Below are 23,366 nucleotides of genomic sequence, written 5' to 3'. Positions count from 1 at the left end.
AACCCCTCCGTGTCCCTTTGTCTCTCCTGTCCGAAGGCCAGAGCAGGCTGCTAGGCCTGGGGCCACCACTGCCCCTGGGTGTACACCCAGTGTGCTGGGTCACTGGGAACTTCCTGAAGTGGTGTCACCTGAGCTGGGCCCCCAAGGATGGGGTGCGGGCAGTACCGCAGGAAGAGGAGCAGCCCCTGTGAAGATTGAGAGGTCTGGGAAGCCCCTGCGGCTTGGGAGAGTGGGGGTCACCAGGCAGGGGGAGAAAGCCCCTATGCCACCGCTTTGTGCCAGAGACTCAGGCTCCAGAGAGGCAGTGAGTGGCATGGGGGGTGAGGCTGGGGCCCTGGGCCTGACCTCCACACGCCTGCCTGGCCTCTCCGTTTGCCATGGGATGAGAGAGACAGTGCCGGGACTCAGAGCGGAGCTGGAGAGTAAGAGTGCGAGAAAGGGCCTGGGTGGGGCTTGGACTCCGGAAGGGGCTTTCTGGAGAGCCCCCCTACGCGGGCCTCTACGGCGGTGACGGGGTGGGAGGCTTCTGCAAACCTTGGTCAGGGAAGTGGAGCTGGCTCGGGTGGAAGAGACCACCAGGCTCAGTCGGGGATGTGGCAATGGACTGGGTGGTGCAGGCTGGGGGTCAAGCGCCTTCTGAAGTGACGGGGCCGGGACACGCAGGGAGGCGGCCCAAGAAGCGCGCCCTAGGCCAGCCCAGAATGCGCTTGGCCGCGACTAGGACAACGGCGGGTGGGGTTGGGGGCGGCGGCCGGGCGGGGAGCGGTCCCGCGCCCTCAGCTACCCCTCAAGAGCCGTTGTTTCCCTAACTTCAGCTGCCAGGGGCTCTGTGATTGGCTGCGAGACGACGGCCCGCGCACGGATTGGCTGCTTAGGGCCGGGGGGCTGGGCCTGGGGGACAGAATCCGCCCCCGAACCTTCAAAGAGGGTACCCCCCCGGCAGGAGCTGGCAGACCTAGGAGGTGCGACAGACCTGCGGGGCAAACGGACTGGGGCCAAGAGCCGGGAGCGCGGGCGCAGAGGCACCAGGGCCCGCCCAGGGCGCCGCGCAGCACGGCCTTGGGGGTTCTGCGGGCCTTCGGGTGCGCGTCTCGCCTCTAGCCATGGGGTCCGCAGCGTTGGAGATCCTGGGCCTGGTGCTGTGCCTGGTGGGCTGGGGGGGTCTGATCCTGGCGTGCGGGCTGCCCATGTGGCAGGTGACCGCCTTCCTGGACCACAACATCGTGACGGCGCAGACCACCTGGAAGGGGCTGTGGATGTCGTGCGTGGTGCAGAGCACGGGGCACATGCAGTGCAAGGTGTACGACTCGGTGCTGGCTCTGAGCACCGAGGTGCAGGCGGCGCGGGCGCTCACCGTGGGCGCCGTGCTGCTGGCGTTCGTTGCGCTCTTCGTGACCCTGGCGGGCGCGCAGTGCACCACTTGCGTGGCCCCGGGCCCGGCCAAGGCGCGTGTGGCCCTCACGGGAGGCGTGCTCTACCTGCTTTGCGGGCTGCTGGCGCTTGTGCCACTCTGCTGGTTCGCCAACATTGTCGTCCGCGAGTTCTACGACCCGTCTGTGCCCGTGTCGCAGAAGTACGAGCTGGGCGCAGCGCTGTACATCGGCTGGGCGGCCACCGCGCTGCTCATGGTAGGCGGCTGCCTCTTGTGCTGCGGCGCCTGGGTCTGCACCGGCCGTCCCGACCTCAGCTTCCCCGTGAAGTACTCAGCGCCGCGGCGGCCCACGGCCACCGGCGACTACGACAAGAAGAACTACGTCTGAGGGCGCTGGGCACGGCGGGGCCCCTCCTGCCAGCCACGCCTGCGAGGCGTTGGATGAGCCTGGGGAGCCCCGCATGGACCGCGGCTTCCGCCGGGTAGCGCGGCGCGCAGGCTCCGCGGAACGTCCGGCTCTGCGCCCTGACGCGGCCCCTGGATCGGCTCCAGCCTGCGCCCGCAGCTGGCCTTCTCCTGCCACCAGCCGGGCCCTGCCCTTAACAGACGGACTGAGCAGTTTCCTTTTCTGTGCGCGGCGCTGTTTCCATAGGCAGAGCGGGTGTCAGACTGAGGATTTCGCTTCCCCTCCAAGACGCTGGGGGTCTTGGCTGCTGCCTTACTTCCCAGAGGCTCCTGCTGACTTCGGAGGGGCGGATGGAGAGCCCAGGGCCCCCACCGGAGAGATGTGTACAGCTGGTCTTTACTCCATCAGCAGGGCCCGAGCCCAGGGACCAGTGACTTGGCCTGGACCTCCCGGTCTCACTCCAGCTCATCTCCCCAGGCAAGGCTTGTGGGCACCGGAGCTTGAGAGCGGGCGGGAGTGGGAAGGCTAAGAATCTGCTTAGTAAATGGTTTGAACTCTCTCTCACCTGTGTCCTGTTCTCTGTCCAGCCATCTTCCATGTCCAGCAGCCCCATTCATCACCCACCAGCCCCGCCCTCCCAAGGACTCCTGTGGAGACCTCCTCCCAGGGCTGGAGGCTGGGGCCCTTTTCCCCATCCTCCCTGCCACCTTCCCACCAGGTGGGAGGTACAGCCACCACTTACTACAGCCCAGAAAGGCGGGATCTGCGGTCAGAAGAGCCGCTGCTGCGTCATGGGGCCCTGGAGCCCGGGATGGGACAGGGGCGGGGGCAGCGGCAGACCCCAGCTGAAGATACGGGGTGAAGCGCCCTCAACACAGGCTGGTGAGTGGGTCCTGCGATGTGGGAAGTGCTGAGGGTGAGCAGCCAGGCCGCTGGCTTCTCCCAGAAAGGGCCAAGCCCCACACAGCACAGGGAGGTTTTCCACTGCCCTCTCAGGGCTTGCCTAGTCCCAGGTCTCATCAAGTGGCCACAGAGGTCTGTAGAATCCCCGACCAGGCCCTTTCCAACGGTGGGTGGGGCAGGAACAGGGGTGAATGTAGGACGCGCCGGTCAACAGTGGGGTTGCCATGGGAGGAGGTGCTGGCAGCTGGTTGCCCGGAGTACCGAGCTTGGCTCTAGCCCCTCGTCCTGGCTCCTCTGCCAGTCCTAGTGTAGCTCCCTACAGAGCCTGTGCCCACCCTGCTGGCCTGGCACCCTGCCCAGAATGGTGCTCACAACCAGCACCTGTACCAGCCCCTGCTGGGGGCACTCTGGGTAACCTTCCTCCTCCAGGGGCTGTGTGGCCTGGGAGTCAGTGCTGGCCCCTGCCAGGCACCTCGGAATGGGGGGGTCCAGAGCCATCTAACATAGCCACTGAGAGCTCATTGTTTTTAGCCTTGTTCTAGGCACTTTGAATTAACACATTTTTAACTTTTGACATAAAGCTAGAAGCAGAAGAGAGCAGCTGATGAAGGGGGCATGCTGCAGGGAAGAGCTCGAAGCCCAGCCGGAAGGGAGACTTGGCATCTGCCCCAGACTGGCCTTGGGGGCCCTGCCCAGAAATGTCTGGGCCACATCCAGTGGCAGGGAGTCTCCTAGGTCTGGCCAGGCTACCATCATGGAGCAGTGGGAGAACCCCAAGAATGCGGGCTGAGTGGCTTAGGGCAGCTGCTGGAATATGTGGCAGCTTCCTGGGAGCTGCTGTGGAACCAGTCAGTGGGATGAGTTACAGGGAGAGGGGCCCCACGGTGCAGAGGTCCTCAGCAGGCCTGACCTGTGCCCCACCTGGGCCTGTACAACAGGGACCAAGAATAGTCCCCAAGCTTGGGAGTGTGTGATCCCAGAGCTGTGGCCCTGGGCAGAGCCAGAAACAATGGTCCTTACACTCTTGCACCTGGCCACTGGGGCTGGGTAGTTCCAGGTCTGGTGTGTTTGGTCAGAAGCCGAGGCCCAAGGCTGCCTGGCAGGGCTTTCCTAAGAAAGCCTTTTCCTAAGAAAGGAAAGGCATGGGGCTGGACACGGTGGCTCATGCCTGTAATCCCAGCACTTTGGGAGGCTGAGGTGGGCAGATCACAAGGTCACGACATTGAGATCATCCTGGCCAACATGGTGACACCCGTCTCTACCAAAAATACAAAAATTAGCTGGGCGTGGTGGCGCATGCCTGTAATCCCAGCTATTCGGGAGGCTGAGACAGGAGAACCGCTTGAACTTGGGAGGCGGAGGTTGCGGTGCGCCGAGATCACACCACAGCACTCCAGTCTGGTGACAGAGCGAGACTTTCTCAAAAAAGAGCGAGACTCTTTCTCAAAAAAAAGAAAGGAAGGGCATGGAAAGGCAGCTGCACAGCCTTTGAACTCTCCCAAATGGCCAAGGTGGGCAGCTCAAGGGCCCCGGGAAGCTGTGCAAACCACCAGAGGTGAGGGGAGGGGCCCAGCCTCCAGTCCAGCTCTCACCCTTTTGTGCCCACTGCCCTTTGCCAAGGGCTGCACCAAGACCAGCCCCACCTACCTGTGTGCTCTTTTCCAGGCCACTCTTTCTGAGCTTTTCCCCACTGACTTAAAACCTACCCAAATCACTCCTGCCTTCAAAGACCTGGAAAAGAGTGCTGGACGGTGAGACCCACGGGTAGAGGGATGGCTGAAAGGGTGGACTTGCTATGTGGCTAAGGCCAGGTGGACCGGAGGAAGTGGTAGGTGGACAGAGCCAGGTGCTGGCTGGCACCACCAGGCAGTGGCCGGTGCAGGTGCTATGAGAAGGCAGGGATGCCGAGGCGTCCTGACCTCTGTCCACCGCCACCCGGAGGGCCTGGAGGACAGAGTGAGGAGATCTTGTCCTTGGGGCCAATCTCCATGCTGATTTCCTGCCAGGCGCTGAGGGCACCTGGGGCCCAGGACCCATAGGAGGCTCAGGGCACACTCAAGCACGGGCCTCGAGACCAGAGCCACAATGGGGACAGAGCCTAAAATAAGCATTTTATTTAATAAAAAATGGCTTCTACATCTCAAATCATGTCCATAACTTACAATCTAAATGAAAGCCAGTTACATAAATAAGAAGGTCATTCCGGAAGAAATCAAATTCTAGAAAAGAAAACAAGAAAAAACAAGTTTCAAACGATGTTGATGTACCACCAAATTAAACAAACTGCCCAGGCGTTCCCTCTGGGTAGTGCTGCTGAGTAGCCAGGACTGCTTGTGGGGGTGAGGCCACCCCAGACTCGGAGGCCCCTGCTGAGCTCATAGCACCCCTTGTCTGGGCTGAGCTGTCCTACATCAGAGCTCCTGCCCACTGGCCCAGGCACCTTCTCACCTCACGGACCCCGCCCAGCTGCTCAGCCAGCCCCCTGGCACCCTCCCATGGGGTCTCTCCCTCCATCCCTTGGCACTCTGCTGCTCAGCCCTCCTGGCCCAGACCACCTGTGCCCCTCAGTGCAAGGACACACAGCAGCATAACATCATCACCAAGCAGGCTGCAGGGGAGGGGTTTGCCTCTAGTGCCCGTTCCACTGCTGGAGAGCCCCACCTCTGCCTCCGCCCCACCCTACGCAGTCCTGTGATGCTCACACTCATCGTCTAAGGAGAGAGTGGGCCCCATTTTTGGATGAGGAAACAGGTTGAGCCTGATTAGGTGGCTGGCCCAAGGTCACTGCTGATGAGCCTACAGAACTTGCCAAAAACCCCGAGGGTCTGACTCAGAGCCCCTCACCCAAAATGGGCCCCATGTAGCCCAGGCCACCCTGAGAGGAACTGTGGGGTCCCTGAGGCCCCCTATGCTGTTGTCAGCAGAAACCCCCACTCCAGCCCCAACAGGAGAACAGGTGCTTGCCCCTGGAGGGATGGACAGACAGATGGACGGACGGATGGGAGAGTGGGGAGGACCCCAGGCCTGGCCCGAGGGACCTCCTGCAACAGAGTCTTGGCAAGGCCCATCTGCCACAGCTGCAGCCTCCAGGTTAGGGCTCTGGGAGATGCAGGGCTGGATGTGGCATTCCCTGTGGGGAACCTGGGCTGAGAGATGGTCACAAAGACACAAGGCAGGCCTATTTCCTGGGAACCCTTAAGAAAGAGGTAGCACATGGGGCAGTGGGAGGTGTCCCGGGACAGTGACCTGCCAGTGAATCCCAATGGGGCCCTCAGGACAGCTGTGTGCTGGTGAAGGCCCCAGCAGAACCGGCGCTTTGGAATTCCCAGCTAAGCGGCTGCCAACAGCTTTGGTTTCTCATGAGCCAAGCACACAAAAGCCCGGATGGCTGCTCTGCAGGCTCTTGCCCAGCGCCTGACACGAAAGCTGTGGGACAGGAGGCTCCAGGTGGCCTTCAAGGGCAGCACCACGGAGTCTGTGTGTGACATGTGTCACACATGATGCCCAGCCCGAGTGCGGTCAGCAGAGGGTGAATACCAGTTCTTTCTGAAGGGATCGCAGGGGCTTAATGAAATCAGCTGCCTCAAAATGCCCCATTGTGGCCCTGCTGGCAGCCTAAAGACAGATGTGCTTGGGAAAAATGTGTTGGCTCAATCTCAAGAACCCTGCTTCAGTCTGAAACCCAAGTAAAAGCCTCCGTTGAGGGAGCACAGAGCAGGGCATCAGGGTCGGGCTCTGAGGGGGCTGCTGCAGCCGCCCCTGCAGAACCCCTGTAACTCACCCTAGGACAGGAGGGAAATGAGCGCGTCCAGAAACTTGCTCCGATCCTCAGCTTTCAGCTCAATTACTGAAGTAATGAAAGAAAAACAGCTGTGAGAAGGGAGGAGTGGGAACACAAGGCAGGGCACAGAACTCCCCTCCGTTGCCTGCCCTCCACCGCATTCCAAAGTGTGCAGCTCCTCCTGGCCTGTGGTATTCTGCACTCAGTGGTTGTGTCTGTCTTACTGTACTTCATCTTCACAACTGCTGTCTGCACTGCTAGAGAGGTCAGGGCTGGGGCCTGCAGGGAGAACTCCACCCCGGGAAGACAATAGAGGGGACACAGGGAGGGGCCCTACAGACCTGGACAAAGACGGGCCTGCCCACCCCAGCTGGTATGAACCCCCGTCCCCAGAGTGGGTTGTGGAAGTCCTTGGGTGGGGCAGGCCACTTTTGGCTGCACTCTGGCCAATGCCTCGGCTTCAGTGTTCTCTTCCACACAAGGGGACATGGAGGAAACTGCCCATATCTCACAGGGCCCTCAGGCTCAGCTGAGCATGCAGACCCTCACCACAAAGCAAAATCAGGCCCCAGGATGGGGCTGGCCTGGCCCTGGGAGCCATCTATGCTGCCAGCCACAGCCCCAAGAGCCCCAGACCCAGCCCACGCAGGTGGGCACTAGACATGGCCCACTCTGCACCCTCACCCCTGGCTCTCCACCCTCAGGGAAACCAAGCAGTTCCCAGCCCCAATCCTCCCTGTATAATGAAGGCCAGATATTCTGCAGGCCAGTGGGTGTCCATCCACCTCTCCCACATCACAGGCACGAAAGAGTTAGCAGGGGCTGCTGTGCGGGGTGAACCGATGCCACACAGTGCCACAGCCATGGCTGGGTCTGGCTCAAGGAAGGCAGCTCTGAGATGGCTGAGGCCACTTCAACAAAGGCTGGATCTCCCATGACAGTGTCTGTCATTGTTGAAGAATCCGTGGTGATGAGGCAAGAAAATGTCCTTTCTCAGAGGTGCGGGAAGTACTGAGGGTGTTATGAGCTGAACAGTCTCCCCCACATCTCTATGTTGAAGCCCTTACCCCCAGGACCTTAGAACGTGACTGTGGTAATTAAGTTCAAATGGGGTTGTTAGGGTGGGCTCTAATCCAATCTATCTGGTGTCCTTGGAAGATGAAGTGGTTTGGACACAGACACCAGGGAGGTATGCAGAGGGAAGACCACGTGAGGACAGTGAGAAGGTGGGCATCTGTGTGAGCCAAGGAGAGAGGCCTGAGGAGAAGCCAGCCCTGCCCCACCTTGACCTGGGCCTTCTCACCTCTAGGACTGGGAGGAAACACGTGGTTGAAGCCACCCTGTCTGTGGTACTTTGCTATGGCAGCTTTAGCAAACTAACCCGGGGTGAAATATCAATAAGTCTATTTTACTTTAAAACCTGTCAACAATAATAAGAACGCCAACACAGCCAAATGTGAACCATGTTCCGTGCTGGTGCTGGGGAAGCAGTGGGCGGGCAGGCCCATCCATTCTGGGCTCATTTGACACACAGGTGGGGCCAGTGTCCCAGCTGTCTCACAGGTAGCACCTATCACGACACACACCCCGGCCTGTGGAGAGGTGGCTGGCGCAGCATGGGTTGGTGTCCTGGGTCATCACGGGCCCTGCTGTTCCCTCACCCCACGAAACAGAAACAACCCAACCCTGACAGGTGAGATCGGGGCCCAGGGGCCCTGGTGGCCAGTCCCCTAGGCTTGCTGGGAAAGTGATCCTTAGCACTGGCTGTAAGTCCACAGCCAGGCCAGTCATTCCCTGGGAAACACTTTTTCCCTCTAAGGGGCCTGAGGTTCTCCAGAGCTCCCTGAGCCACCAGGAGTAGCCTGTCCCAGGGCCAGATCTGGAAGGTCAAGAGGGCTGCTGGCCAGGCTCCTCCAGCCATGCCAACTTGCCTGGTTCCAGGGCCTGCAGTAGCCTCAAAGGGTCAGGTGGGAAAGTGTGGCGGAGTGGCAGGAGACTCTCACCTGAGAGGTCAAAATGGTTGTGCAGCATCCGGGAGCTGGTGCTTTCCGCTGCCTTCTCAAACGCCCGCCCAAAAAAGCTGCTGACACACAAGATATTTCAGGGGCCAGGCTGCCTGCAATGGACCCTTCCCACCCCCGCCCCAGGACAGACACTAGAGGCAAATAGCACTCTACTCAGCAGGGCTAATAAGCTGACAACCCCAACACCCCCGACACTCCAGTCCCAGGACAAGTGGAAGCTGCTCACTTCTTCCTGTCCGAGCTGTCGGTCTCTGGGGGGATGCCCACCACGGTCACTGTGCCATGCTCCACGCTCAGGGGGGCAGCCATCACCAGGGGCAACAGCTTGCAGCGCCGGTTCTTTGTCTATGGAGTTGGAGAGCACCCTCCGTCAGGGTATGGTGGGCCCCAGCTCATCACTCAGAGCCCAGAGCCCGACAGCACCCAGTCGCTCCACTCCCCAAAGCCTCCAGGGACGCTGTCACCAGAGGAGACGCCTTGGTCCCCACCCAGCCACCCCAAGTTAGATGTCCAAGGCCAGCATCTAACTCCCAGTCCAGGGAGCTCTCCAAGCACCTGCCCTCCCGTACCCACAGCATGGTACTATGGCTGTGATGCTGTGTCCCCAAGCCTCCTTGTCTATCAGCCTAGTTCCACTGCCCCTTGGCTGTTCGTTGCAGGGAGCCTGCCCTGCTATCCCCTCCCTCACCTCCTTCAGGTCCTGTGGCAGCTGCCACCTTCTCCAGGAGGCCCCAGCCCACCCCGCCTCGTCCCACTCCATCCCCTGGCAGCACATCCCCTCATCTTAACCGCAGCTGCCACTCCTCGTCCCCCCTCGCTGGCACGCTCCCTCAGGATAAAGGTTTAGGGTTTCCTTCTCTGCTGTGCCTGCTGCACCCACACCCTACAGTCCAGGTGACCAGTATTCCTGGTGTGTCTAGGACTGAGGGGTGTCCCAGGATGTGCACCAGGATGGGCAGTCACTCCACAACAGGGCCGGGAAGATGGTGGATGTTCAATACATGTCTGGTAAATGAATGGATCCTGTAAAGTGGGTATGTGTTCACCCACTTCACGGATGAGGAAACTGAGGCTCAGGTCAGATCATCTACCTCACGTCACACAACTGGCAAATGAGGAGGCTGATCTCTGAACACAGCCTAGAGGACGTCAAGGCCCATGCTCTGTCCCTAGTTTATCTTTGACATTACCTGGTTGATAGAACACATGCCATTTGTCATCATTTTACTGGTTAGTTCAGCAGCAAAAGAAAAGTTCAACTTCCTGTTAGCACATTTTGTTTGAAATAGCCCCCAGCATAAACTCTCATCCTCGAAGCAGAGGAGGACTTCAATTATTGAAATGTCACATCTGGGAAGAGCCCCATGTCGGCTAGGTGAGGACCCCTGCCCTAAGGCCAGCCAAGTTAGGAGTGTGTTCCACGCCAATGCAGGGGGGTTAGGCCACACAGAAGACAAAGCCAGGCACAGGAAATCAGCCTAGTGGACAAGCTGTTGCTGGGAAGCCAGTCAGTGCTACAACCATCCCGTTTTCCCTGACCTGCAACAATAGGCCACAAGCCCCAGCCCTGTTCACTCTGCAAGGACCCCTCCCTACTCCTCTGAGTGACTTAGACAGCCAGTGATGAATCAGAGCTTGAGAGAGCTGGAAGGTTCCTAGGGGTCAGCTGAGAAAAAGACAGCTCAGAAAAAGTAATGGATGTGCCTAGACCTTGCAGCTGGTCAACAGCCACAGGCACCCCAAGGCCAGCATCTAACTCCCCGTCCAGGGAGCTCTCCAAGCACCTGCCCTCCTATACCCACAGCACCCGCCTGACCCCTCACCGAACACACAAAGGACTTGAGCAGGTGTTTGCTGAGCAGGCTTAGGGATGCCGGCCTAGAGAACAGCATGACATCTGGAGTGCCCTGCAGAGGCAAGACAGGTGGTCAGACGAAGCCACTGGTGCTGTGACCAGGCGCCTGTGCTCTGTGGGAAGCCTGACCTCCATGAGAGAGCAGTACAGGAAAGGCCCCTGGGAGATGACGAGGTTGGTGCAAAGGCAGCTGGCAATGGTCTGCTGGGTGGCTCGCAGCTGCTTCTTGGCGAGTTCCAGGCCATGGTACAGCTTGTCCAGGTTACTCCTGTAACAAGGCAGACACATGGCTTTGGTGGTGCTTGTCAGGAACTCCTGGTAAAATACCAAAGTCACAAATAGATTGCTTGGTTCCTGGTTCAGGAAGAGGTTTGGGGATAAGAATTTATCTTCTGTCCCTCCTGAGTTCTCTTTCACATGAAAGGAATTTTTTTAAATGTATAAACCCACAGCAATGCAAATGAGAGGTGGAGGGGGTACAAGTATCAGAAGACAGGAGACTAAAAGCCAACAGAGGGAAGATCCTGAAGGCCCTGGAGGACTCTGACACAGGGGAGGCTTGGGTAAGGGCTGGAGGTTGGACAAGGGATCCCCTCAAACCCAACAGATAGATTTTTACTCTTCCCCGCAAAAAGGGAGGCTCCCCTCTGAGTACATGAAATGTACTGTCTGTGGATAAGTAGAGTCCTCAAGCAAAGCCTCTGGGCCCTACAGTGGGGAGTCCCAAAGTGTCACAGTTGGCTCCTGCCTGCTAAGGTGAAACGATGTCTTATGACCGGTAAGCTGTGCCCAGATACCCATGGCTCAGCCAAGGGTCCACGATCCCCTTCTTGAATATGAAAGACATCAGACCATTTGAGAAATGCCTATGGCCTGAAAAAATAACCCTGAAGGAAACAGATAATTTGGAGAACAAAAGAAAGTTAAAATGAACTCTAATTAATGTCTTCAGAGAGATGTGCACAACTCTGACATTCCTAAACCAAGAACAGGATGCTATGAAAAAGGAAGAGTTAAAAACTAGGAAATGTTGATGGAAATTAAAACAGTTGCAAAAGATAAAATATCCACTCCAAGTCCAGAGGATAAGTCAAGAAAAACTTCCTCAACATAGATAACAAGACAAAGCTATGGAAAATGTAAGGCAAAAAAATAAGACAGAGCATCATCATTCCAGGAAGCCTGAAAAGCAAGAATAAAAAACACAGATGTTTTCTGTGGGGGGAATAGTAAAGAAATAGTAAAATAAAGATATTGTCAGATATCTAAGAACTCAGAAAGTTTATCTCACATGCGCCCTTTCTTTGAATTTTACTTAAGAACTGTGCTCTAATTTAATGAGGGAGTAAATGAAACAAAGATGAAGATCCCAAGAAACACTGGACCAAATTAAGAGGCACAGCCAAGATTTGGACATCCATGGGGACAGTGGAAAGCAGGCCTTGAGAGCTGTAGGTCCAGGCTGTGGTGGGAAGACAGAACCCCAGACTCTCCAGCAAAAAGGGGCTCAGAGAAAAACAGCTGGAAGGAGTTTGGAGGAGAAAAAAAATGGATGCGATAAAGGAGGTAATTAAAAACAGCAGGAAAAACAAAGAGCTGTGCCAGATAGTAATCTATTACTACACATGATTGTCTCTGGAATAGTTTATTAGCACAATAAAGTAAAACTATTTGTTTACTTTCAACTTTTAAAATCAATCTATAACCAAAGATAAGACAATTTATATCTTTTTCTCTAACCCAAAATTGTTATCAGTCTTGAAAACGTAAAAGCACAAATTTCAGAAAGTACTGAGCAGCGCTGAAGAGCAAAGTAAGGCTGTTTCTACGGCTTGGATATTTGTCCCCTCAAAACCTCATGTTGAAATCTGATCCAAGATCTTAGAGGTGGGGTCTAGTGGGAAGTGTTGGGTCACGGGGCAGACCCCTCATGAATAGATGAATGCTCTCCCTGGGGCTAGGGGGTGTAAGTAAGTTCTTACTCTATTAGTTCCAGTGACAGCTGGTTGTTAAAAAGAGCCTAGTACCTTCCTCCTCCCTCTTCCTTCCTCCATTACCACATGGTCTCTGCATACACCAGCTCCCCTTCTGCCATGAGTGGAAGCAGCCTGAGGCCCTCACCAGATGCAGATGCCCAATCTTGAGCGTTCCAGCCATCAGAATTGTGAGCCAAATAAACCTTTTCTCTTTATAAATTACCCAGCCTCAGGTATTCCTTTATAGCAACACAAAATGGACTAAGAGTGTTTTAAATATCCTTTTCTTACAAAGTAGGGAGACAAGACACTCGTGATGAAAGAAGACATAAATATGTTAAAGTTACAAAGAAGTTAAAAATAGTGGCAAAACTGTACCAACAGGAGGGAAGTGGACAAGAGTGGGATAAATGCTCCTTTGTCATAGCAGGAAGTTGGCAGACAATGTCTAAAGCCTACCCATCAATGCTGGGACGATGGCAGCAACAGTGGTAAAATAGTTTTTGGATTTTCCCAAATTTCTAGATAAAAGTAGAGCAACTAGATTGCAAAACCAAAAACCTAGGACCCACATTTGCAACAAATTAAGAGAACAAGGGAACACTTGAAACCCCAAAGTGTAAGCAGGTAAAAAGAGACCATGAACAGCCAGACAGGTATACTATCTACATCAGTGCAAGAGAAAGCCGAGAGGTAGTGAGACCTAAGAAGACTTAAAACTCCAGGCAACTGGAAAGCAGTGGCCCAAACTGAGAGTTTTGCCCTGTGCAAGAGCAGGTGAGTGCAGTGGGCCAAGGGAAAGTTTAAGGAGCCTCCCTAGAGTGCAAGGAGTCCTGGTAATGAGCAAGGGGTCCTATTAAACAGCAAGGGAGCCTGGTAAAGTATAAGGGGGCATGGTAAAGAGTAAGGGGCCTTGGTAAAGTATAAGGAGACTATAGTAAAGAGTAAGGGGCCCAGCCTGACCAACATGTCTCTACAAAAAATACAAAAATTAGCCAGGTGCAGTGGCACATGCCTGTAGCCCCAGCTACCTGGGAGGCAGAGGTTGCAGTGAGTGGAAATCGTGCCACTGCACGCCAGCTTAAGTGACAGAGTAAGACCCTGTCTCAAAAAAAAAAAAAAAAAAAAAAAACCTCCAATGAATCATACTCCTAATGTAAGGGCTAAAACTATAAAAGTGTTAGCAGAAAAAATAATGTGAAATCTTCATGACCTTGGGTTAGGCAATGGTTTCTTAGATACGACACCAAAAACACAAGAAACAAAGGAAAAAGTAGGTAACTTAAATGTCATCAAAATTAACAAATCTTATACTTCACAGGACACTGCTAAAGTGAAAAGCCAGGCTACGGAATGGGAGAAAATACTTGCAAATTACTTATCTGATAAGGGATTTGTATGTAGAATATATAAAAGTTTTAGGCTGGGCACAGTGGTTCATACCTATAATCCCAGTGCTTTGGGAGGCCAAGGCTGGAAGATTGCTTGAGCCCAGGAGTTTGAGACCAGCCTGAGCAACACGGTAAGACCTCATCTCTATTAAAAGTTTAAAACTTAGCAGGTGTGGTAGCTCCTGCCTGTAATCCCACCTACTCAGGAGGCTGAGGTGGGAGGATGGCTTGAGCCAAGGAGTTTGAGGCTGCAGTGAGCCATGACTGCACCACTGCACTACAGCTTGAGCAACACAGTGACACCCTGTCTCAAAAAAAAAAAAAAAAAGACAAAGGACTTGAATAGACAATTCTCCTAACAAGATACACAAATGACCAATAAGCACATGAGAAGATGCTCAACACTATTAGTCATCAGTAAAATGCAAATCAAAACCATAACGAGATACCACTTCATACTCACTAGGATGGCTGTAATCCAAAAGATGGACAATAACAAGTGTCGGTGAGGATGTGAAGAAATTGAAACCCTCCCTCCTGGTGGGAATGTAAAATGGTGCAGCTGCTGTGGAAAAGAGTCTGGCAGTTCCTCAAAAATCTGGCAGTTCCTCAAAACCTAGTGTTACCACGTCACCCAGCATTTCCACATGTAGGTATATAACCAAAAGAAACAAAGAAATGACTACACAAAGACTTGTACATGCAAGTTCACAGCAGCATTAGTCATAATTGTCAACAGGTGGAAACAAACCACATGCCCATCAACTTATGAATGGATAAATGAAATAGAATATATCCATCCAGTGGAATATTATTTACAATAAAAAGACATTGGCCGGGCATGGTGGCTCATGCCTGTAATCCCAGCACTTTGGGAGGCCAAGGCAGGTGGATCACGAGGTCAGGAGTTCAAGACCAGCCTGAACAACATGGTGAAACCCCGTCTCTATTAAAACTACAAAAATTAGCTGGGCTTGGTGGCACGTGCTTGTAATCCCAGCTACTCAGGAGGCTGAGGCAGGAGAATTGCTTTAACCCATGAGGCAGAGGTCGCAGTGAGCCGAGAGCGTGCCACTGGACTGCAGCCTGGGCGAGAGTGAGACTGTCTTGGGTGGCGGACGGGGGAAAAGACATATAATCCCGATACATCCTACAATATAGATGAGCCTTGCAAATACGATGCTAAGTGAAGAACCCAGTCACAAAGAACCATATCTTATATGATCCCATTTGTATGAAATGCTCAGAACAGCCAATTCATAAAGACAAAAGGGAGACTGGTGGTTGCCAGAGGCTGGGAGGATCTCTCTGGGGCAATGAAAATGCTCTAAAATTAGATAGTGGTGATTGCTGCACAACCTTGCAAAACCTAACTGCAACCTACTAAAAGTCATTGCAGGCTGGGTGCGGTGGCTCATGCCTGTTCCTCCCAGCACTTTGGGAGGCTGAGGTGAAAGGATTGCTTGAGCCTAGGAATTTGAGACCAGTCTGGGCCACATAGTGATACCACATCTTTACAAAAAATTTAAAAATTAGCAAGGCGTGGTGGCATGCACCTGTCATCCCAGCTACTCAAGAGGCTGAGGTAGGAAGATTGCTTGAGACTGGGAGGTCAAGGCTGCTGTGAACTATGATCATGCCACTGCATTCCAGCCTGGGCAACAGAGCAAGACCCTGTCTCTAAAAAAATACAAATAAAATAAATAAAAGCCATCACATTGTACACTTTAAATGGGTGAATTGTATGGCATGCAAATTGTATCTCAATAAAGCTGTAGAAAAAAAAGTGTGCTTGGGAGCAGAACCAGGAAATCCCAGAAAGCAGGCCCCCATATGTACATATGCATCTTTACCACTGCACAAAAGCAACAGAAGTGGCAGCTCTGTGAAGCCAGAAAAGCTGTCCGAATCATGCCTCCTTATCCTGAAAAGTCAGATGAAATTTATAAATAAAGAGGATGAGAGAAGTAGCAAAGTCAAATCCCCTCAAAGTCACTATTAGAAAAAAAGAGAATAAGGGACAGAATAACACCTCTCTGGACAATGAAAGTACACTAATGTGAAAGTTGCAGATCCCAGGATGAAATCACTTTTTGTCAGGCCCAAACAAATTAAAGCTGGGAAAGCACCAAGGAGAGCTCCTGCTTGCATGTCTGGAATAAAGACTCAAAGACTTTCTAAATAACCCCACAAGAAATCCCTTCTTTAGGACTGCAACAATTCAGATAAGATGCTCTTAAAATATAACACTTGCCCAGTAATGCATCTTCACCAATGAACTGATGCCAACTCTGGCTTTGAGTCTCTGAAACCAATGAATTGTTTCCAAGCTAGCTTACGTGAACTTCTCCTTTTGCCAATAAAAGCTTCCCCTCAGCCTCCTCTCTTTGGATGCATATTTGGCTTACCATAGATGTGCATCGCAGACAGTATAATCCTCTTTTCTAATTCCTAAATAAATTCAATGTATTTGGAGATATTTTTCTCTGATGTCTTTAGTCTGACACTAGAAAGACATGCTAAAAAAAAGATCCAAATTGTCACATTCCATTTCAAAACAAGTGAAAAGACATGGAAAAATATAGGACATCTCAGGAAGTGAGATAAGAAAGAACTGGAAAATTAAAAAATTGAGAAATGACAACTAAACTATAAGATTAAACACAAGAACGAATATACACAACAAATAATGCCTTTTGTTAAGAGATACAAAAGGTAAAAAAAGAAAAAATTTTAAAAATCAAAAAGAAAAAAGAGCCAAAAAAGATTCAAGAGAAAGTGACAAATACTGAAGAGGGGCAGGTAATGTGTCAGATGCACGCCATACTGGCACTGTGATTCCAGTTCACCCAAGCAGTTTCTGCAGGACACAGTCACTCCCACAGCCCTGGGGTCCCTGTAACTGACCTCCCTGGGCAGTGTGAGAACCAGTGGTGGCCCCATGAGGCAAACCCACAGCCCTCCTGCTACCTGGACAGGCTGTCCAGAGCCTGGATGAAGTGATCTGTCCCTGAGCCATCCTTCTCGGGGCTCTCCATCAAAGACATGGTGGCAAAGACCACGTCACTGGCCAGGAACTTGTGCTTGAACCCAAAATGAATGCTGAAAGTCTGCACGCGCATGTCCTTCATCCTGTCATGGGAGCAAACACAGCTGTCACCCTCAAATTGTGGGCAAGCTCTCACTGCCAGACAGGCCAACAGATGTGCTAATGTCCCTCACAGGCCCAAGCCAATGCTTCCAGCACAGCCATGCTGCTCAGAGGATGAGGCAGGTCAGAACGTCCAGACATACCAGCCCTACAGCCCAGAGTGGCCGGGTGCCTTCTTGTCAACAGCTGTTCGGCTGGCTTAGGGGGTGTGTGGGGTCCTCTCCTTAGCATGGTTCTCACACCTTAGCATGCCAGCTGTCTGGGGTGGGAGAAGCCAGGGGCCTCCAGGAGTGCCCATGGACTTGGTTGGGCAGAGTTCACCTGAACCTGGCCCTGTAGCCCATTTGCTGTCTCCAGTGAAATAGACTGGGGTCGACCTCACAGGTCCCACAGCAGCCCTAGGATTCAAGGATTCAAGGATCCTAGGATCCTAAACCTCACAAGCTTGAAGAAGTCCTATTTTTAACCCAAAAAAGAACTCAAGACTTCAGGAATGGCCAGATGCGGATAACACTCATTTGCACATTCTTGAGTTGTTGTTTTTTTTGCATTATTTTAGGAGCACATTGTTGTTTTTTTCGCATTATTTTAGGAGCACAGTTAAAGTAGAACCCTTCACTTTAATGAACCTGGATTTAATGAAGCTAAATCCAGAAAAATGTGTTTACCCAAATTTATTTGCAGACTCTTCAATCATTTCCCGCAAATTCTCCTTCAAGGAGATGTCCATGGCCTGGAACTTCTGCTTCACCTGCTTCAGGGGAAGACTGGAAAGAGCAAGCCCAAGCCACATGAGTGAGGTCACCATGCACCTACAGGGTGGAAGGAAACCCAAACCAAGGGCAAGCGAGGATGTCCCTGCACCAGCATTCGGAGGATATTCTGGGATCTAGGGCAAGGAGCTTATGGCAGAACAGGCTGCATTTTATAACCAAGTTGGTCACAACAAAGCAGAGGGGCTTTTCCCTTGGGGGTGGCCAGGGCTGGCGCTGCAGAGGCCCAGGCAGTCACTCACCCCATGTCTGCGAGGAACTCCTGGAGCCGCTTCTGTCCGTGCACAGACCACAGCTTGAACCTGGCTGCAGTATAGCTGGTGTTGCACAGGCTGTCATGGAGGGACCAGTGCTGGTAGAGCGCCAGGCGGAGGCTGGGCCTGCAGTCAAGGAGCATGCAAGCACCCACTGGCCGCCCTGAGCACACAGCCCCACTCTCGTAACTCCAGCAGGTTGGCCACTCTGATGGCGGGGCCCTTCCTCACCAGGCCTGCCTGCAAAACCAGGTATCCCAAGGGTGACCTGGAGCCCTTTGACTTTCTTAGCTTAAGCTGACCCATACAGAGAGCCTGTGAAGTGACAGGCATAGACCACCATCCCTGTCTGACAGGCAGAGAATCTGGAGCACAGGGGTCTGCAGAGTCCAGGTGCTGTGGTCACATGGAGCAGTCATGGCCACACATGACATGGGAGGCTGGGCATCACCAGCTTGTCGTCCTGCACCTCCTGCTCCACCTAGCCCAGCCCTCCCTACAACCCATTCCTCCAGAGAGCCCTCCACTGGGACCCCATCCACGAAGCGCCCCCATCCTCAGCCCTTTTTTCTTTTTTTTCTTTTTTTTTTGAGGCGGAGTCTCGCCGTGGCCCCCAGGCTGGAGTGCAGTGGCGCGATCTCGGCTTGCTGCAAGCTCCACCTTCTGGGTTCACGCCATTCTCCTGCCTCAGCCTCCTGAGTAGCTGGGACTATAGGCGCCTGCCACCATGCCTGGCTAATTTTTTGTATTTTTCATAGAGATGAGGTTTCACTGTGTTAGCCAGGATGGTCTCGATCTCCTGACCTCGTGATCCACCCGCCTTGGCCTCCCAGAGTGCTGGGATTACAGGCGTGAGCCACCACGCCCGACCTCCTCAGCCCTTTTCTTAAACATATCCATCACTGCTCCTGGCACCGTGAGAGCAGCTGTGAGTATGGACTGTCCCCCATGGTGGATTTCCCCTCTACAGGATGACAGCCTGGTCCTGCCTGCTTCCTCGGCATGCTCAGTTCCCACCACTGCCCCTCCCAACTCCTGGGGACTCCCAGGCCTTCAGACCACCATGCTCCCTGCCCACACTCCAGCAGCTTCCTCAAGCCCCGGCATCCTCAGCTCCGACTCCCTCCCTCCTGTCTCAGTCACACACTCCCATGATCCCTGGGTAAGTGAGCCCACCCTGCCACGCACATGATGGGACCGGCTCCTGTGCACAGCGGCTCCCCTCCCCAGGAGTTCAGCCAGCTCTGCCCCGCTCCCCAGGCTCTGATGGCCACCTGACTACTAACGTGTCCACACTCACTCTTCCTCCTTCCCAGCCATCACAGTGCAGAGACAGGGCAGCTCCATCCCTGACATCATGCTATCTGACTGCTCACAGCCACTGCTGCAGTCTGGGCGAAGCCACTATTGTGTGGCCTTGGAGAGCAGTGACCATCTCCTTGCCCCCAACCTACCTCTACTGGGCAGCCAAGGGACCTTTTAAAAACCCTGACTCAAACTCTGGTCACTCCACAGCCTCCCGCTGCCCTTGGCTCACAAGGCTTGCTCTTGCTTCCCGACACCTGACCCCAGCCAGTCTCCCAGCCCCTCCTGTGCTCAGTACAGCAGCTGCCACACTGAGTGTGGCTGAGACTGTGTGAGATGTGGTCTCCCCATGGTCTTTCCTGAGCACTCCACCGATGTCCCATGTGCTTCGCAAAGACACATCACCCTGTGTGATTACACGGCAGCTCCCTTCTTTCCTGACTGCATGAACCACCGCCCGCACTGCTACCATGTCCAGAGCCAGGCCCACAATAAGCACTTTACAGGGATGTGCTGGAGAAGGGTGATACTTCTAAACTCAGCTCTGGCATTTAGAAGCCAAAGCCACACAGATGAGCTGGGGTAGCACACTACAGCCCCTTCCCCCAAAACTTCCTGCCCCACCTGCTTTCCCTCCTGGGGATGTGGCCAGAACACCCAGAGGGTGACAAAGCAAACAAGGCCCGCTGAGCAGAACCCTGGAGGCGGGGGTGCTGCCTGTGCCCCTCAGGCTGGGCCACAAGGATACTCATACTCAAAGGAGATCCGTGTGCAGTCCACGGAGAGCGTGTTCTCCTCATCCTCGTTCCGGTGGTTGTGGCGGGAAACGTGGCGCTGCAGGACACCGACATCAGTCACGTATTTCATTCTGGAAAAAAAAGTAGCACAAGCCTCGGCTGGTTCCCTCCAGCTCTTACCAGGCAGGCTAAGCCTAGGCTCCATTCCCGCTCAAGGCCTTCCTCAGGGGCCTGCTCACCACAGGAGCTGTTCCCATGCAGAGACTAAGGACATGCAGCCTGCATAGAAACCAAGCACCCAGGAAAACATGATTGGATGGAGCTGGGGGGTGTGGTCTCTAGCCTTGCCCACCTCCGGTCCTCATGGGTCTCACGCCTCCTGAGAATGGGCACCGCAGAGGCCACAGCCCACACAGCCAAGATGACAGACTCCGTAAGTGACAGGGATCCACAGCAGAGTGGGTGAAATGTTCCCTATAAACTTTACAAAATTCATGAGGGCAGGGGGAGGGGAGAAATGAAAATGAACCCAGCTCACAGCACATCAGCATCAGTCACTAGGTCGGCGTGCTCTCTGACTGCTTCCTCATAGCTGCGTGGTGTCTATTGCCTCAGAAGCATGTAGACCCTGTCACAAGATTGTAGTTCCCCTAACTGCTCCGTAGATCACAACTTGAACCTTAGGAAATGCTGTTTTCCCTTTGAGATATTCCTTTGGGTCCTGTATACTGATGGAGCTACTGACTCAGTCGCTCCAAAGGACCCCACGAGGAGCTGACTAAACCAAGAGTGTAGTTTGTACACCCTGATGATTTCATCCCCCTTGCCCCACCAATCAACTACCCCAATTTTCCAGCCCCTCACCCTTCAGTCCCCTTAAAAGCCCCAGCCCAGGCCGGTTGCGGTGGCTCATGCCTGTAATCCCAGCACTTTGGGAGGCCGAGGTGGGCAGATCGCCTGAGGGCAGGAGTTTGAGACCAGCCTGACCAACATAGAGAAACCCTGTCTCTACTACAAATACAAAATTAGCCGGGCGTGGTGGTGCATACTGGTAATCCCAGCTACTTGGGAGGGTGAGGCAGGAGAATCACTTCAATCTGGGAGGCGGAGGTTGCAATGAGCCGAGAGTGCCATTGCACTGCAGCCTGGGCAACAAGAGCGAACTCCGTCTCAAAAACAAACAAACAAACAAAACCAAAAAAGCCCAGCCCAGAACTCCTCAAGGAGATGGATTTGAAGGTCTCCTCCCATCTTCTCACTCGGTGCCCTGCAATCATGAAACTCTTCCTCTGCTGCAAACTCTGCTGTCTCAGTGTAACAAGTCTGTTACTGCACAGCAGGCATACAAACCTGCTGGTCCTACAACACATTATGATGAGTCTAGCCTTGAGTACCTTGTGGGCATTTGCCTGCGGCTTGGTGCGCCTTCGCTGTTCAGTGGGAAGGACCCAGAGACAAGCCCAAAGCCCAAGCGGCCACTGGGTTCCATTTAACTATGGGCTGCCGCCCGTGCCCTGCCTGTTGACAGGGCAATGTCAATCTTTGGTGCATAGACTGTTGTCACAGCAAAGCAAGCTTCTGGTTTTGAAAGGCATCTTAGGTAAGTTTTTTCCATGCAACCAGCACCCCTTTCTCCTCTGATTTGCTGGCCTCTTTGGAGGTCCAGTGGCCTCTTCAAAGGTTTTGTGGCTCCCTCTGAAGTCTTGAGGCCTCTTCTGAGGTCTTGTCCACCCTCCCTAGTAATAGGAAGGGCCTCATTTGAGGGGACTTCCTCTACACTGGAAGGAGGCCAAAGAGCACTGCTTGGGAGAAATCCTCTTGACTCCTGAAATCTGGAACTTGATTTCGGAAGGCCTTTTGTTTGTCTTTGTCTTGTTATGTATGTTTATGTTTATGAAAGGGATCCCTGAAGGAATTGCTAGCAGAAGCTCAGCAGGCCTAACTCAGGTTGACCATATTTCATCTTTTTCATCTTGCCCAGAGACCACCTGCTGAACTCCTGGTTGGAGGTAGTTCCTCCCAACTTTGAGTAGATCAAAGGTGCTGGGGGCTGACAGGGGCAAGTGTGAGCCTCGCCACATCAAATCTGGGCACGGAGTGGAGTGATTAGTGTCTGCATTTTTGTTGTGTGTATATCGTCTCAGCTGGAATGAGAAATATTAATTTGGTTACTCCAAGCTGGGCACTGGGCTGCATCTTGTGAAACTGGGAAGACAAGAGACGTATATCTTCATCAGGTTAGTGCAGTGGGTAACTTACCCACTAAAAGAAGAAATTCCTGTGGAAAAACTATGAGAAAGCTTCTGCCTGCTTTCTTTTTTTAAAACAGGGTCTCACTCTGTTGCCCAGGCTGGAGGACAGTGGCACAATCATAGCTCACTGCAGCTTTGACCTCCCGGGTTCAAGTAATCTTCCCACTTCAGCCTCCCAAGCAGCTGGGACCACAGGCATGCACCACCATGCCCAGCTTTTTTTTTTTTTTAATTTTTGTAGAGAGGGGTTCTATGTTACCTAGGTTGGATTCCTACAATCCTCCCACCCCCGACAAAGTGCTAGGATTACAGGTATGAGCCATCACCCCTGTCTCTTTTCTGTCTGCTTTGAATCTGGTGTTATTAAGCTACTGGTATTAAGACTCGCTGTTTATGGTATTACTAATTCAGAGCTACTTGGAGATTTTGTTTTGCTTATGCAGCTCAGCCAGCTGTAGCTAAAATGTAATCATTGAAAACTTGAAACTGCAGAAAAAAAGAAAGGGTAAGTTTTTAAAATCAAACTGCTATAGAAACTGCTTTATTCAAAATTTTAGTTCACAGCCTTCACTGAATTACCTATTGGGATAAACAAAGTTTATTTATGTGAATGGTTCCAATTTTGTCAAAAATAATTTGGATCCAGCCCTCTTTTATAAACTGGTGAGTTTGTACTGTTGTCTCATGGCTAGAGTTCTGCAGTAAAAGCTGGATCTTTGTATGTGTGTGTATGTAGGTTAAAATAAATTTAAATGTATGTATGTGTTATGTGTTGTGTCTACATGGTACCAAATTGGCTTATAAATAAATGAGTGCTCATAAACAAAGTAAATAAGTTCAAATATTTTTCAACTTCATGTGACTTAAATGATCTTTAGTAAATAAGCTGGCTTTAAAATTATTGTTAAATAAAAATAGAAACGTCTTCAAAACTATCAGCATACATCTTTTTTCTGAGTTTATTGACTGAACGATTTTACATTTGTCTCTACTGGATATTTAGGGTGTCAGGACTTTGCACAGAAGGTTTTAAGACTACAAAACTAACCAAAACCAGAATGATCTTTGTATGATTTTTTGACAAATAAGATGAATATTGTTGGTTTAACGATACCAGCTGAATCTTCCGAGTTGTCAGCAAAAATACACATGCATTTAACTTTAAGGTTCTTAGGTGAACATCTGA

General features: G+C 52.7%; 2 protein-coding genes across 7 annotated transcripts in view; one reads left to right on the top strand and one right to left on the bottom strand.

The window, feature by feature from the left end:
• The first annotated feature begins 533 nt into the window (after positions 1-533).
• On the top strand, positions 534-2,354 carry CLDN5 (claudin 5). The gene has a single exon (XM_032139698.2). The coding sequence runs from the start codon at positions 1,104-1,106 to the stop codon at positions 1,758-1,760; it is 657 nt and encodes a 218-aa protein (XP_031995589.1). The 5' UTR covers positions 534-1,103; the 3' UTR covers positions 1,761-2,354.
• A 2,425-nt stretch (positions 2,355-4,779) lies between these two features.
• Positions 4,780-23,366, bottom strand: part of CDC45 (cell division cycle 45) — a 41,613-nt gene continuing 23,026 nt past the window's right edge. For 3 of the 6 annotated variants that reach the window (XM_058431329.1, XM_032139692.2, XM_058431326.1), the window contains 10 exons: positions 19,940-20,059; positions 17,875-18,006; positions 17,528-17,626; positions 16,679-16,840; positions 10,471-10,609; positions 10,310-10,393; positions 8,713-8,831; positions 8,466-8,542; positions 6,463-6,528; positions 4,780-4,900 (listed from right to left, as the gene is read on the bottom strand). In XM_058431329.1, the coding sequence (XP_058287312.1) occupies positions 6,464-6,528; positions 8,466-8,542; positions 8,713-8,831; positions 10,310-10,393; positions 10,471-10,609; positions 16,679-16,840; positions 17,528-17,626; positions 17,875-18,006; positions 19,940-20,059 (997 nt within the window). In that variant the 3' untranslated portion in view covers positions 4,780-4,900; position 6,463. The remainder of the gene's footprint in view (positions 4,901-6,462; positions 6,529-8,465; positions 8,543-8,712; positions 8,832-10,309; positions 10,394-10,470; positions 10,610-16,678; positions 16,841-17,527; positions 17,627-17,874; positions 18,007-19,939; positions 20,060-23,366) is intronic. The other 3 variants (XM_058431325.1, XM_058431328.1, XM_058431327.1) reach the window with 3 other exon arrangements.

The sequence above is a fragment of the Hylobates moloch genome, unplaced genomic scaffold (assembly GCF_009828535.3).
Source record: "Hylobates moloch isolate HMO894 unplaced genomic scaffold, HMol_V3 SCAFFOLD_19, whole genome shotgun sequence".
In the NCBI taxonomy this organism is placed as follows: Eukaryota; Metazoa; Chordata; class Mammalia; order Primates; family Hylobatidae; genus Hylobates; species Hylobates moloch.
The sequence above is the reverse complement of the archived record's forward strand: the minus strand, read 5'-3'. Positions and strand labels throughout refer to the sequence as shown.

Coding starts and splice junctions, on each gene's coding strand:
- CLDN5 (XM_032139698.2), top strand. CDS start 1,104: ATGGGGTCCGCAGCGTTGGAGATCCTGGGCCTGGTGCTGTGCCTGGTG.